Source organism: Myodes glareolus, chromosome 13, assembly GCF_982192425.1.
Source record: "Myodes glareolus chromosome 13, mMyoGla1.1, whole genome shotgun sequence".
Classification (NCBI taxonomy): Eukaryota; Metazoa; Chordata; class Mammalia; order Rodentia; family Cricetidae; genus Myodes; species Myodes glareolus.
This window is the reverse complement of record NC_142038.1, coordinates 49,689,867-49,706,471: the sequence shown is the minus strand read 5'-3', so window position 1 is coordinate 49,706,471 and position 16,605 is coordinate 49,689,867. Positions and strand designations below refer to the sequence as shown.

Sequence of the window (16,605 nt, the reverse complement as noted above, 5' to 3'; positions counted from 1 at the left end):
TTTCTGTGCATTCTGGCCATTGTCTGTGCTGTCTACTTGATGTTGAGTTGAAAGTACAAGCTGATCTACAGCATTCTCTTTATTTAAAGCATTGTTAACAGAATGGCCATAAACGACGTAGCGAACCATATCTAAGAACACATGGTACAATGGAACACTCTTCTATGGACAGTATTTTTTTGTCCAGTCTTGATCCCTTGTGGTTGAAAAAAAAGTTAAGCCTTTAACTCAAATCATTGCATGCTGAAGAAAACTCTTAGTGTTCAGCTAATTTTGTTTTCACCAAATAAGAACAGATCATGCCATTAGTGCCCCAGGAAAATAAAGCATCACTATCATCCCAGGTGCCACATAAGTGATCCTTTACAACGTCTCTTGGCCCAAGTATCGCAAACATTCTGATTTCCAGTTCTGCGGTCTTGTCGCTTTGGGGTTTATGTAAGTTCCTTGTATTGTTCCAGTTACTTTGTGTTAAGCTTCATTCATTCTATATTGTTACTATGAAATGTATGCTTAGTACTGCTTTACTGTTATATGTTATAATGATATAAATTATTCTGGCTAAGTACTTCACAGTTTATTAATGTATTATTCATTTGCCTTAGCATTAGGTTTGGTTGTTTATATAATATTATGAATATTCTTACATATATATTTTGGCTAGATGAACATTTGCATTTGTGATGGACATTCATTGCTTGGGGGTAGAGCTGTATGAGTAAACTTTCAGTAGATACTTCCGACGAGGTTTCCAGACTGGTTGTACCAACTTACATGACAAGTTGCAATATTTGTATGTACAACTTTGTCCCTATTATTTCCAAATCCTGATTTCATTGGCAACCATTGTGTTTGTGTCTACAATACAGGTATGTTTGGACCAAGGCATTTGTGGAGGTCAGAAGACAATCTTAGGCAAGTCTTCCACTTATTTCAGACAGGGTCTCATTGCTGATTTCTGCTGTACAGACAAGCCTAGATGGCCCCAGGGATTCTAGAGATTCTGTTGTGACTGTCTCCTGTCTCCAGAAAGGAGGACTGAGAAATATAGATGTTTCTGCCTTAGATGTCTAGTCCTATGTGAGTTCTCAGGATTAGAACCAGAGTCTTCACGCTTGTGCAGTCAAGTGCTTTTACCCATCAACTTCCCAGCTCAAAAGCACTTTAAAACCTTTTTTAAAGTTCCTTTTAACTAATTTGTTTATTCCTAAGAAATGCTTTTAACTATCATCAACTAAATTGTTAGCACCCCAAGATTAATATATTTAAGCTTTGGTACATGTGACCATAAATCTGGTGGTATTTAAAAAGGACTTTATAACTTCTCTTTTTGAGAAGTGATTTTACCCTATAGTCCTGGAAGACCTGAAAAATCATTATGTAGACCAGACTGACCTTGAACTCACAATGAGATCCTCCAGCTTCTGCCCCCAAGTGATGGGTTTAAAGTTGTGTGTCACCACGACCAGTAGAGATAAAACTTCTAATGAGACTGTCATGTTACAATATGTAGTTAAACTAGATCTTAATTAGAAGGTATCTGGTGACTTTAACAAAAGTTTAGAGAGGGATAAAGGTAGAGAGGAGAGGAGGAAAGAAGGGAGAGCGAACACAGATGTCAATCACATGATGATACCAGAAGAAGAAATCAATCTGTGAGGAAAAACCAGAAACCACACAATAAAATTATCCCTGCCAATCCTTTCATCTTAAGCTTCCAGATTTTAGAAGAGTGAGTAAGTTCACTTAAGCTAGTTTCCAAATTTTGTGTTGTCAGCCTTAGTCCACTACATATTTTTCATAATCTTTATTCTGTCACAATTGCTGATTACATACATAAGTTGCACATTTAACACAATCTCAAGTTTCCACTCTTAGAATTGTCACTGCATTGGTTATTGCTCTGATTAAACCAAAGCTTCTTTTAGTGTTTAATTAATAACAGTTCATTTTTTAAAATGAATTTAATGAATAGCATTCTTTTTTTTTTACATACGTTTCATCCTATAATTTGCCAACATCCCACAATTGTTAAGATGGTCAAGGTTGGTAAATTTCAATTTCTGCAAATGTCACCTTAAGAAATGTATATAATTGGGTCAGCTTGGAGCTCAGAGCTAGGGGAACGCTACAGAAAAGGAGGAGGAAAGAATGTAGGTGTCAGAATGGATGGAGGACACCCAGAGAACATGGCTCATTGTATCAACCGAGAAGGGCTCATATGGGTTCTCAGAGTCTGAAGTCCCAGGCACAGAACCTGCAAGGGTCTGCTCCAGGTCCTCTGTGTATGTTATGGCTGTTAGTTTGGTGTTTTGTGGGACTCGTAAGAATAGATGACTCTTTTGCCTGCTCTTTGGACCTTTTCTCTCTTACTGAGTTGCTGTCTAGCCAAGCTGATAGGAGAGCTTTTGCCTTGACTAAATGTATCCAGTTTTGTTGTGTTTGGTTGCTGTCTCTTGGAGGCCTGTTCTTTTCTGAAGGGAAAAGCGGGGAGTGGATCTGAGGGAGAGGGGAAGTGGGGGAAGCTTGGAGGAGTGGAGGGAAGGGAAACTGTTCAGGATACATTGTACAAGATAAGACTCTAAAAGGGGCCACAGAAAAGCAAGTATTTGTTGGCAGCAGAGCAGAAGGAAAATCCTAAAGGATTCAAGATATAATGTTGTATATCTAAGTGATGTGTATGTAGAAGTTTATCTCATTTCCTTTTTTGTTAGACATTTCTCATGATAACAATGTTTATCTCCTTGTAAACATCTTTGGGGAAGGAAAATCAACTCAACTCTATTCAAAAGAAAAAGAGAGCAACAGTGATGCCTTCTTCTCTGAGGATCTAACATAATTCTCTGTAAAATGTGATTTCTATAAAATGGAGTCTTTTGACACTCTTAACTGGTATCTTTTGGGGGTAATATCAAGACACTAACTTTCTCACATAAATACCAAGGCTTTTTTAAAAAATATATTTTTGCCTAGATTGAGTTTAACACGTGCTGTAATGCTGATAAAAATTTGTTTTGATGTCAGGAATATTCTATAAGCCACACTTGAAGACACCTGGTGCTACTGTAGCCCCAAAGGGTGAATAAAGGCTTTGGGGCATAAGTATGTCATTAAACTGGAGTCAGAACTCAGACCCTCCCATTGTTAATCAGACCCCCCCCCCACTGCTGGGACAAAATGTGAAAGAAAACAAGGGAGGAAGTGTTTGTTTTGACCCAGGGTTTCTGTTCATCATGGAAGGACCAGTGCCCATCAAGGTGGCAAGAAGCTAGAGTAGAGATTGTTTACCTGGTGCCTTTCTCCTTTTCCTTCTCTGATTCTGACTACAGTCTATGGGATGGTGCCACCCACATGCAGTGTGGGCTTCTCTCCTCAGTCCCCTCTAGAGAACCCCTCATAGACACTGCAGGAGGTAAGCTTTACCAGTCTTGTCGGTAGTCCTCCGGCCAACCCAACCAACAACAATGACTAACTGTGACACCATTTGGAAGGAACATTTAGAAACTATCTATAGATGGCAAAACCCATTCACAGTCATTATGGCTGTTGGTTTTACTCCATGAGTTCCATTTATTCACAGGCTCAAGGAATGTCCGAACTCAGTAATGGTTTTCCTAGGAAACCCTGGAGGAGGGGGATATTGATGTTCTCACTCTCTTTATTCCACCGGATGCACATGTGATTTCTAGCCATAAGATGATTTTAGCAATCAGACTTAAATTTTATTTATTTTACTTATATTTTTTTAATATATTCTAATTTTCCATCTCCTATTGTCTTGGCTCTTAAGTGAAGTAAAGTTCTCTTGACCTTAATAGAACTCATCTTAAATAAATGGAAACTCCATCAGAAATCAATTATATTTAGCATATATTAAATTCTTGTATGTGTACTCACTCACATTTTAAATGATATTTAAAGACACTTCCAAGTTATCTGCTCAGAAAAGGGCAAGAGAGTAACACATTCTGTTACAATCAGTCATTGGATTCCACGGTATATTGAAATGCAACCCCTTTCACATTATCTGCATTTGTTTGCTGTTTTTTGGGATACGGTCTTTCTTGTTTCATGCTTGCTATCCTTCTGTCTCAGGCTCCCAAGTCCTGGCATTGCAATTGTGTGCCACTGTGCACCCTTGAATGGCATTTTCTGCATCATGCCATCTCTTACAATAATTTTGGTCTTCAGTCAAATGACATGAGGACATCTTGTCGAATGGAAAGTTATAGTAAAACACTTGGATTTCTAAAACCATGACCAAGCCTACTCACTTAGAAATAAAATTAAATCTTAAAAGTTCTTACAGCAAATATCAATTGCTCCTAATTCCCATTTTAAATTATTCATCTTGTTAGATATTGCTATCACTTTTTGGCTACAGTTTTCTCCTCAATAGCCTTATGATTACCATTACTGTTCCGATGTGGCCTAGTAACAAAGTCTGTTGTTCATGCCATTTATGAGTCATGGATTTCAGGGAACTTAATGCTTAGTTCAACATTTATGCTTCTGACCAACTTTTACATTTTAATAATTTGTTGGTGTGCTTATTGGGACAATTAAAGAGTGTGCCTCTTACACACGTGACCTTATAGAACTCATCAGAGACCAGTTGCACTGTTAAAGAATCATAGCTGACTGTGGGAAGTTTCCGTGGCCAGAAGAGTGACGCTTAGATGTTCCTTTACATCAGCAGGCAATTTGCCTCAAGATCTAGAGTGAGCTTGAAAACCAACTTAAACAAACAAAACACAAGCATGCACCCTCAAGCAAGCCCCCTAAGAACTCCTTTACACTGTCAACTTGAGAAACACTGACAACTTAAAAGTCTTTATAATGCTCAGATTTGTATAAAAGTCTTCATAATGTTCCCTTAGTGTTCGGCGTTTGAAAATATCTCGTGAAGTTATTGATTTGAACGCATGGTGGCGGTGTAGGCTAAGAGAATGAGTAAGAAGTCTTTAGCGCCCTTGGAAGCCCCGTACAAGCAAAATACGGAACCATTTGCTACTGCAGCTAAGACAAAAGCACGCCGGAGAAGAGGGGTCACCGGGAACGTGTAAGACCAAGTCCAAAAATTTCACAACAAAGACTTTCCGGAAGGCCAAAGTTACCTCCGTGATAAAGAGCTGAAAGGGATCTTCCCTCCTGTATCAGTAGAGATGCCACACACAAAGGCGTGGTGCAAGACAAGGCAAGTGATGATTTTAATTGCATGGATGCTTTCGTGGGAGGTGGGTTCAGAATCAATTCACTATACCATGCTGGAGGAGACAGAAAGTGGTACGTTTGTGGCTAATTTGACTAAGGACTTGGGACTAAGGGTGGGAGAACTGGCTGCTAGGGGCGCTAGAGTGGTTTTCAAGGGGAACAGACATTATTTGAAGCTTGACCCACAAACCCAGGATTTGGTGCTCAATGAAAAGCTGGACCGGGAAGCGCTGTGTGGCTCCACGGAGCCTTGTATGCTGCCTTTCCAGGTGTTACTAAACAACCCTTTGCAGTTTTATCAGGCGGCACTGAGAGTTATAGATATAAACGACCACGCCCCAGAGTTTCCTGCCAGAGAGGTGCTCCTTAAAATATCAGAAATGGCTGAGCCAGGAAAGATATTCCCTTTGAAAATGGCACAGGACCTAGATACCGGCAGCCACAGCATTCAGAGCTACACTGTCAGCGACAACCATCACTTCCACGTACTCACTCGTAACCGCAGCGATGGCAAGAAGTTCCCCGAGCTAGTGTTGGACAAGGCATTGGACCGTGAGGAGCAGGCTCAGCTCAGACTAACGCTCACTGCGGTGGATGGCGGGTCTCCCCCCAGGTCAGGGACCACAGAGATTCAAATACTTGTCTTAGATATAAATGACAACACTCCAGAGTTTGCTCAGGAACTCTATGAGGTCCAAGTCCCTGAGAACAACCCCATTGGTACACTGCTTCTTACCGTCTCAGCGAGAGATTTAGACACAGGATCCTTCGGAGAGGTTTCTTATGCACTGTTTCAAGATGACGATGTTAACGAGCCTTTTGTAGTAAACTCAAAGACAGGAGAAATTCGACTGAGGAGCACTTTGGATTTTGAAGCATTTCAGTCCTACCATGTGGGTGTTGAGGCTGTGGATGGTGGTGGGCTCACAGGAAAGTGCTCTCTAGTCGTGCAGGTATTGGATGTGAATGACAATGCTCCGGAAGTGATCCTATCCTCTCTCAACAGCCCCATCCCTGAAAACTTGCCAGGCATCATAGTAGCAGTGTTCAGCGTTTCAGATGCAGACTCGGAAAAAAACCAGGAGGTTATGTGTTCCATAGATGACAATCTTCCATTTCTTCTAAGACCATCCATGGAGAATTTCTATACTTTGGAAACAGATAGGGCACTAGACAGAGAGAGCAGAGCTGAGTACAACATCACCATCAGAGTCACCGACATGGGCACACCCAGGCTCACAACCCAGCACACCATAACAGTGGAGGTCTCTGACGTCAATGACAATGCCCCCGCCTTCACACAAAGCTCCTACACCCTGTTTGTCCAAGAGAACAACAGCCCCGCCCTGCACATAGGCACCATCAGCGCCACAGACTCAGACTCAGGCTCCAATGCCCACATCACCTACTCGCTGCTGCCAACTCGCGACCCGCAGCTGGACCTCTCCTCGCTCATCTCCATCAACGCCAACAATGGACAGCTGTTCGCGCTCAGGGCGCTGGATTATGAGGACCTGCAGAGCTTCGAGTTCCGCGTGGGAGCCACAGACCAAGGCTCGCCCGCGCTCAGTAGCCAGGCACTGGTGCGCGTGCAGGTACTGGACGCCAACGACAATGCGCCCTTCGTGCTCTACCCGCTGCAGAATGCCTCTGCGCCCTTCACAGAGCTGCTGCCCAGGGCGGCAGAGCCAGGCTACCTGATCACTAAGGTGGTGGCTGTGGACCGCGACTCTGGCCAGAATGCCTGGCTGTCATTCCAGCTGCTCAAGGCCACCGAACCCGGTCTGTTTAGCGTGTGGGCTCACAATGGCGAGGTGCGCACCTCCAGGCTGCTGAGTGAGCGCGATGCGCCCAAGCACAGGCTGCTGCTGCTGGTCAAGGACAATGGCGATCCTCCGAGGTCTGCCAGTGTCACTCTGCATGTGCTGCTGGTGGATGGCTTCTCTCAGCCCTACCTGCCTCTGCCGGAAGTGGCGCGCAACCCTGCCCAAGAGGAGGACTTGCTCACGCTGTACCTGGTCATTGCCTTGGCATCTGTGTCTTCGCTCTTCCTCTTGTCTGTGCTGCTGTTCGTGGGGGTGAGGCTGTGCAGGAAGCCTAGGGCATCCGCTCTGGGTGGCTGCTCTTTGCCCGAGGGCCACTTTCCTGGTCACCTGGTGGATATCAATGGCACAGGAACCCTGTCCCAGAGCTACCAGTATGAGGTGTGTCTCGGGGGAGACTCTGGGACTGGTGAGTTCCAATTTCTAAAGGCAATTAACCCCCAATTTCCTACTTTGGAATCTGAGAGGAAAACAGAGGAAAGTTCTACACTTCGGAATAGCTTCCTTTTCATCTAAATACTGTAGTATAGTAGTAAATTCTGTTTAACCTTCGAAAGAGCTTTTAAGCTGAATGTGCATGCTACTGGTGTATGCTTGCTGAGGCTTATTGTATTACATTTTATACTAGTTCCTGGAACTGGAATCCGGTGTCTCAAGCATGTTAGGCAAAATCAACCATAGAGCTAAATTGTCAACCTGTTTATTTTTTTTTCTATTTTTGAGATGTGGTCTCACTCTGTAGACTATGGTAGTCTGGATCTTGCTATATAGAACTGTCTAGCCTAGAACACAGAGAGACCCACCTGCCTCTGTCACCTTAGTACTATGATTAGAGACCTCAGTCATAATGTATCATCTGGCTTGCCCTGTTGCTATCATTCTTGAGATTGTACCATTTTTTTTTCAAGATAGGATTTCTCTGTGTAGCCCTGGCTGGAACTAGCTCTGTAGACTAGGATGTCCTTGAACTCAGAGATCTGCCTGCCTCTGCCTGCCAAGTACTGGAATTAAAGGAATGCCCCATCACTGCCCAGTCAAATTTGTATCTTAAATTATCAGTTTCTGGAGATTCCACTAGCTTCTCGATTGCACTTCATAGTTGTATTTAAATTAGTGGCACTAACCTGTATTTGGCAACTTAAATAAAAAGTATTTTAGTAAAATCTGAAATCAAATAATCTTTTAAATATATCATCATGTAAAGCCTTTGAGATTATATTTCAAACAAATGATTAAATTAATTGCCCTATTAGTGTGTAGGAATGTTTTAAATGTGAATGTTTGATAGTACTGAATTTTGCAAATTTAGTCTCATTTAGGGGTAACTATCATGTGAACCTCTAAATATAAAAATCTAAGTGCTAATACACATACCTTAATTAGCCATAATTATATTTTAGTGTATCTTAGTAATGTATTTCTTAAATATAAATTTTACTAAACTATCAGTAGTTTGTGAACCTTGTGTAAGAACAGTGGGGTGTTTTAGCATCAAGGTATTTACAAATGCTGAATAAATATTTGCTGAACCATACAACAGTCCTTTTTTTAAAAACAACCCACATTTTCTACAAAATAATTCTAACATCCTCTCTACAACAATGTGCTTTTCCCGATGAGTAGAGGTTTTCTTTTCATTACAATCCTGTGAAATGTTAAGCAATATTGCTTACTGGGATTGTTTTCTGTCCTTCAACACACCAAACATCTTTCTGCACACTCTACATTCTACTGCTGAGCATAAATTCAGGAGAGCACACTTTACCTTGTTTTTCTCGAAGGGTTTGAGAGTTCAAAGTTATTTTGTCAAATCCAAGTTTTACTTTACAAATTTCACCTTCCCTTTCTCGAGTATCCATATTTTCTCCTCCAGCATTCTCTGACCTTCATTTGTTAACTACAAAGCCACGTGTACTCGTAGTCTTGTTTTGTAGGTTACAGTTGCCAATATCTTAGGAAAATGCTCCTTTCAAATTTCTATCAAAGGAAGACAAATTATATTAAGGTGCTCGGTGAATATTTACCTTCAACCTTAATCAAGGTGAACTATAATGGCCAAAGGAAGCATTTTCTCGTAGGGATTCTGGAATACCTGCCCTGTCCTTCAATAACCTCCTTTTTCTTGAGGGAGAGGGTTTTGCTTCTTTTTTTTTCCAAGACATGGTTTCTCTATGTAACAGTCCTAGCTGTCTTGGAACTTGCTCTGTAGACCAGACTGGCCTCAAACTCACAGAGATCCGCCTGCCTCTGCCTCCTGAGTGCTGGGATTAAAGGCGTGTGCTGCCAGCGCCCTGTGGGTTTTTCTTCTTTCATTCCAACCACACAGTTCTATTTGGAACTTCAGTGTTTTTCAATTACACAGTTTCCACAGTCCAAAGGCCACCTTCCCAAGGCACATAGGTCAAAATCCTTCCATTCATTTCTATTTCATTGACTTCATATCTTTTTCTTCTTCTTTGTAGAAAAGACAGTTGAACTCTGAGCCAGAGCTAACTACTTATAAAACTTATAAGTGCTATCTCCATTCAGTTTTATTGGTCATCACATACAGAACATTTATGAATGGAAGCTTCTAAGACTGCACACCACAGAGAGAATAAACAAATAAACAAAAATCACCTTTTAGTTTTTTCTTCATGAATTATAGGCACATTGCCATTTGGAAGTTAGAAGCTGGGATTTTTAATAATATTTTTATTTACAAACAGAAAAGTTATTAAATTTTATAGTAAATGAAAATCCTTCCAAGTTCCCCCCAAAATTCGTGTCTCTTCCATGGTGCTATTGTCAGAAACAAAATGAATACTTGTACAAGCAATTGTTAAATGATTGGCAGTCTCTGCAGAGCTTTCTCTAGTGAGACTGTACCTTTATGAAGATATACTTAAGAAGATACATTTCTCTCACGCAGACTAGCTATCTTAGGACTGCCAAATGAGGGTTGGGGGAAAGAGGAGAGGAAGGAGAGAATAGAACACTTTGACCTAAATGGTGAGTACTTTAGCCCTTACAGAGCACTTTGAAACAAAATTATCTGAAGTTGTAAAGCAGAACGCTTGGTGGCGCTGCAGGCTAAGAAACGAAAACCTGCAGCCTGTAAGACTGTAAAAGCAGAGCCATTTGCTGCTGAGAAAGGGAGCTTTTTACATTTCTGCCGATAGATCCTTTCAGAGAGGCAGATACACCGCGTCCAGCAAGTTCAAAAAAAAAAAAAGAAGCTCAAAATTATTGAGCCAAGATTCCTGAGTTGCTCACAGAGCAATTCTTGTGTGATTAACTGCTGCTTCTTTTGGACCTGAGGAACGATGGAGACACCACTCCACAAGGCACTACAGAAAAGGCAAGTGACCGCCATTATCTTTCTTTTACTATTGTGGGAGGCAGGCAGTGCGACCGTTAAGTATTCGATTCTAGAAGAAACAGACAGGGGCTCTTTGGTGGGCAACCTGGCAAAAGATTTGGGATTGGGCTTAAGGGATCTGGCCATCAGGGGCGCCCAGATTCTTAACAAAGGGAACAAACAACTCTTGCAGCTGGAACAGAAGAGTGGAAATTTGGTTCTGAAAGAAAAATTGGATCGGGAGGAGTTATGTGGGAGCACAGACCCGTGCATCCTTTATTTTCAAGTGTTACTAAAAAGCCCAGTGCAATTTATTCAAGGGGAAATACAGCTCCAAGATGTAAACGACCATGCCCCAGAATTCATGGAAGATGAAATTCTCCTTAAAATCCTGGAAAGTAGCCATCCAGGGACCAAGTTTCCGCTGAAAATAGCTCAAGATTTGGACGTAGGTAGCAACACAGTTCAGAACTATACAATCAGTATCAATTCCCATTTCCACCTTCTCACCCGCAATCACAGCGATGGCAGGAAATATCCTGAGCTGGTGCTAGACAAAGCACTGGACCGTGAGGAGCAGGCAGAGGTTAGATTAACACTCACGGCTCTGGATGGCGGGACACCTCCCAAGACTGGGACTACCCAGGTTCTCATCATGGTCCTGGACATTAATGACAATGCCCCCGAATTTGCCCAGGGGCTCTATGAGGTGCAGGTTCAAGAGAACAGCCCAGTAGGCTCACTTGTTATCACTGTGTCTGCGAGAGATTTAGACACTGGGGTCCACGGAGAGCTGTCCTATTCGCTTTTTCAATCCTCAAATCAGGTGCTTCGGGCTTTTGAAATAAATTCAGACACCGGAGAAATTAGAATAAGAAAACTTTTAGACTTTGAGGAAATTCAGTCTTACCACATGGAAATCGAGGCCTCTGATGGGGGAGGTCTTTCAGGAAAATGCACGGTAGTAATAGACGTGACGGATGTAAATGACAACGCCCCTGATCTCACCATGTCATTACTTATCAGTGAAATTCCAGAAAATTCTCCCGAAACTGTAGTCGCCATCTTTGGAATTTCAGATCCAGACTCAGGCGAGAACGGGAAAATGATTTGCTCTATCCAAGGCCAACTTCCCTTCCTCTTGAAACCTAATGGAGATAATTTCTACACTTTGGTAACAGAAGGCCCACTGGACAGAGAGAGCAGAGCTGAGTACAACATCACCATCACAGTCACCGACATGGGCACACCCAGGCTCACAACCCAGCACACCATAACAGTGCAGGTCTCTGACGTCAACGACAACGCCCCAGCCTTCACACAAACCTCCTACACCCTGTTTGTCCAAGAGAACAACAGCCCCGCCCTGCACATAGGCACCATCAGTGCCACAGACTCAGACTCAGGCTCCAATGCCCACATCACCTACTCGCTGCTGCCCACCCACGACCCACAGCTGCCCCTCTCCTCGTTCATCTCCATCAATGCTGACAACGGGCAGCTGTTCGCACTCAGGGCGCTGGACTATGAGGCCCTGCAGACCTTCGAGTTCTACGTAGGCGCCACAGACCAAGGCTCGCCCGCGCTCAGTAGCCAGGCGCTGGTGCGCGTGCAGGTACTGGACGCCAACGACAATGCGCCCTTCGTGCTCTATCCGCTGCAGAACGCCTCTGCGCCCTTCACAGAACTGTTGCCCAGGGCAGCGGAGCCAGGCTACCTGGTCACCAAGGTGGTGGCTGTGGACCGCGACTCTGGCCAGAATGCCTGGCTGTCATTCCAGCTGCTCAAGGCCACGGAGCCAGGGCTGTTCAGCGTGTGGGCTCACAATGGCGAGGTGCGAACCTCCAGGCTGCTGAGTGAGCGCGATGCGCCCAAGCACAGGCTGCTGCTGCTGGTCAAGGACAATGGCGATCCTCCAAGGTCTGCCAGTGTCACTCTGCAAGTGGTGGTGGTGGATGGCTTCTCTCAGCCCTACCTGCCTCTGCCAGAGGTGGCGCAAGACCCCACACAGGACGAAGACCTGCTTACTTTGTACCTTGTCATTGCCTTGGCGTCTGTGTCTTCTCTCTTCCTCTTGTCTGTGCTGCTGTTCGTAGGGGTGAGGCTGTGCAGGAGGGCCAGGGCAGCCTCTGTGGGTGGCTGCACTGTTCCTGAGGGCCACTTTCCTGGTCACCTGGTTGATGTCAGTGGCACAGGGACCCTGTCCCAGAGCTACCAGTATGAGGTGTGTCTGACGGGAGGTACGGGGACAAATGAGTTCAAATTTCTTAAACCAGTACTTCCCAACTTCTTGAATGAAACTGTTTATCGGAACGATGAGGAACATTCCAACTTTAGGGATCATTTGGGATTTAACTAGAAATCGTACTTTGATCTTGTGAGATGAATTAAGTCTTCACTGATGCATGTGTAATTTCCCAACGTTTCACTCATTGTAAAGAGCGAATTAGCACGTTACTAATAGTCACATTTATAGCTGTTTCTAATTGTTGATAATTCCTTGCATTTTTGTTAACCAGCTTACGCTCAAGTGCACAAAGTAGCTGCAAAATGTCCTTTCTTGGTGGTATTATTTTCACCACACATTTTACAATGTCACAGATGTTTTCAGGTCCCTGGTATTTAAGCCTGTTCGTTGATTTCTTGTAATCAAAGGACTCGTGTTTCAAAAGTTACATTTATCATTAGCATGAATTTAACGTTATTGCAAATGATGGCTTTCAGCTTTAAATATAATTTTCAATTATGTGAACCTTTTCGTGATCTTCTAAATCTTATGAATCTGCTGCAAGTTATCTCAAGAGCTCTATTTTCTTTCTTCAAATGAGCCGTTGATTAATCGAGACTTTGTTTCTAAATTGAGTGTTTTCTTTCAAAATTGATAACATTTAATTAAATCATCTTTTGGCATTCTGAAAAACTTGGTCCATCAAAAAGTGACAGACTTATTGGTACACTTGTGATTCATTTTCCATAAATGGTTTTGATGTGTAGATATTTATTCTCATTCTTTTAACATGATATGTGCTCTGTATTATTAATACATACATAACAAGCACAAAGAAGGCACATTAGGATGCTTTCACCAGAAAATTGTCATTAAGTCAGCACTGTTCTAAAATAAATAATGTCTGGAGCTCGGGGTGCAGCCCAATGAAAGAACATGTGCTTAGCATGCTCGATGCCCTGGATCCAATGCCCAACATCAAAAAGAAAAAACTAAGTCAGTAAGTTCTTCATATGAATGTAAATGAGACAAACTAACAAATGAGAACAGTTCTCTAAAAGTGAATTACAGTAAACTTGTAACATCTGGTTAAAACTATCAGCGGCTACTAGAAAGATGACTCGTGCTTAAGAGCAAATATTCTTCTGCGGACCCCAGTTCAGTTCCTGGCACTCATGTCTGGTGGTTCACCACAGACTTTAATCCCAGCAAGATCCAGTGCCCTCTCTTGGTGCCCATGGGTAGCTACATGCATACAGAGAATAATTTAAATATTTGGTGAAATTCAGTAGCTTAGCCATTTAATCTTTGACTTTTCTTTGATAACAGACTTCTAAATAACTGACACTTATTTTTGCCCTGCCAAGTTTCTTCAACAGTTTGTCTAAGTTATAAAATTATTTGCCATATGTCTGTTCATTATTTATATTCTTGCACCGTCTTTTAAGTTTTTGTAGTGTTGATTGCAGTGTCTCCATTTTCATCTCTGATTGGTTTGCTTTTCTTTCACTTTTAGTCAAGTCAAATGTTTGTCAGCTTTAGTTCTATCTTCAAAGAACTGCTCTTGGTTGCCTTCATCTTTTGTGGGTTATTCAGCCTCTTGATTGCTTGTTTCCACCCTACTACTTCTTTTCATCTATTAATTTTAACCTTGTCCTCTTGGTCCTTTGAAGCACGGCGACAGACGGTTTATCTCAGAGCTGTATTTTCTTCTAGTGGCTGCATTGATTGCTATAAATTTTCCTTTTAGTACTGCTTTTGCTATATCTCACTGACTGTAGAGTGTTGGGTTCAGTTTCATTTGTTTGATAGAATTTTTTTATTTTAATCTTTGATGAATTGATTGCTCAATAGTAGGTTGTTTAATGTTTAATTTTTCTATTTCTTTCTTGTTAATATATGGTCTAATGTACCCTAGGGCAAGCTGGCCATGATAGCATTGAACTTGAGATCTCACTTCAGGCTACTGAGTGATGGGATTACATAGTAGGGCCACTACACATAGCTTATGCTTTCTTATCTTTGCCATGCTTGCTATGTTTTGTTTTTATTTTTACCAGAATGTAGATATTCTCCAGCTACTTTTTAAAAATTCATCTGATTAAATTTTCAGTCTTTGGTATCATAGTATTGCTTTAAAACAGCTCATTCATGTTCCATGAATGTTTCTTTCTATGGTGGCTTTTAAGTTTTAAGATAAATGGTGAGATTTAATTAATATGTGGTTATTTTCTAGTGGTATATAATGTATATACCTCTATGTATAATTATTATCACTATCAAAATTGAAATACTTTCATCATCCCTAAAATAAACTTGGTGTCAATTAAGACAGACAGACAGACACACACACACACACACACACAAACACACCACTCTAGTCCATGGTAAACTGCTAATCAGTTTTCTATATCTTTGGGCTTTTTTCATTCTGTACATTTTATATACATTAAATCATATAATATGAAGCATTTTGTGTCTGTCTTTTCTCACTTAGCATAACATTTTTAAGGCCCATCCTGTTATAATATATATCAGTAATTTCTATTGGATAAATATACCATACTTTTCTCAGTAGACATAAGAAACTTTGAATATTATAAATAATGATGCTATAAGCACTCATGTACAAGGGTTTTCTGTACATATGTTTTTAATTATTTTGAGATAGGTCTATTATTAGAATTACTATGTTGCAAAGGGACTATATGTTTGATTTTTAAGACAGGATTTCTCTGTGTAACCCTGGCTGTCTTGGAACTCACTCTGTAAACAAGACTGGCCTTGAACTCACAGAGATCACCTGCCTCTGCTTCCTGAGTGCTGCATAATGGTATCTTTTGAGTTATTGAGTTATTATCAAAGTATTTTTCAAAAACAATGCCATTTTACATTCTTACCAACAATGTACAGAGAAGTGAATTCCTCCATATCCTGTTTTGTTTTTGATTGTTGTCATCCTATATGTGTGGAGCAGCACCTTACTCTGGTTTGACTTTCAGCTCCCAGATGACTATGGGAATTGAGAGTATTTCCATGTGTTTATTGACCACTTGAGTATATTCTCCAATGGCATTCCTATGTGTTGAAGTGTAGTAATACAGTTTAAACTAGAGCCTTATCAAATAATTTATGAACATTTTATGAATAATTCTCATGTTGTATGCTATCATTTTACTTTGTTGATAATGTTCTTTGAAGAAAAACCTTACTTTGGTAAACCCAATATTTTGATTTTTATTTGGTGGTTTGTACTTTAGGTGTCATATTTTGGAAATCACTGCCTAATGAAAAATTATGATGAGTATGATATTCCCTACCAAGGGCTTTTTAATTTTACCCTTTACACTTTAGGTCAATATTTTATAACACTGTTTTATTGTTTTAACCCTTAAATTTATATTGCTAATTTGTCTATACTGTTCTTTCATTTTGTTACAGAAGTCAAATATTTTATGATGCTTTTGAAAGCATTAATTTTAAGTTTTAAAAGTACTTCCAATAGCATTTTCTTTTATGTTTAACTTATTATTCTCTTTTTTTTTCATTTATCTATCTTCATGTTAGAGAGTTTCCTTCTCACACTTTTTTGGATGACTGTTTTTATCACTTTCCTAGAAGTAAAATGCTTATTAGATATCCTGTATTTGGTTGAGACCAGTTGAGTGGTCAACCTTAACTTAGGGAGAGACAATTTCTTTTAGGACCAAAAATCTTTAAGTTCTCTCATGGACCCATGTCATTTTCCAGAGAGGAATTCAATAACAATGTCAGTGGACAGGGTGGAAGGAATTAAAAACTTGACACCTGGCCTTTTGAACTCCTTGGTATGGGAGAAACATGATAATCTGTGCAGAATTTTCAATCTTCTCCACACTAAAGTTCAATTCCTGTCCTTGCTTTCGCTGGTACTTATCAATACCTCAGTACAGAGCTCTGACATTGTCCTACACTCAGAGTAAAATAAGCATGCCTCATTTTACAGATGGAAAGGGAAGTCT

General features: G+C 41.1%; 2 protein-coding genes across 2 annotated transcripts; both read left to right on the top strand.

The window, feature by feature from the left end:
- Positions 1 to 149: 149 nt before the first annotated feature.
- Positions 150 to 8,574, top strand: LOC125390509 (protocadherin beta-6-like). The gene has a single exon (XM_048419559.3). It carries the CDS (start codon positions 5,166 to 5,168, stop codon positions 7,551 to 7,553), a length of 2,388 nt encoding a protein of 795 aa, XP_048275516.3. The 5' UTR covers positions 150 to 5,165; the 3' UTR covers positions 7,554 to 8,574.
- Positions 8,575 to 8,699: 125 nt separating this feature from the next.
- LOC125390508 (protocadherin beta-14) lies at positions 8,700 to 13,331 on the top strand. Its single transcript, XM_087896113.1, has one exon. It carries the CDS (start codon positions 10,343 to 10,345, stop codon positions 12,734 to 12,736), a length of 2,394 nt encoding a protein of 797 aa, XP_087752239.1. The 5' UTR covers positions 8,700 to 10,342; the 3' UTR covers positions 12,737 to 13,331.
- The last annotated feature ends 3,274 nt before the right edge of the window (positions 13,332 to 16,605 follow it).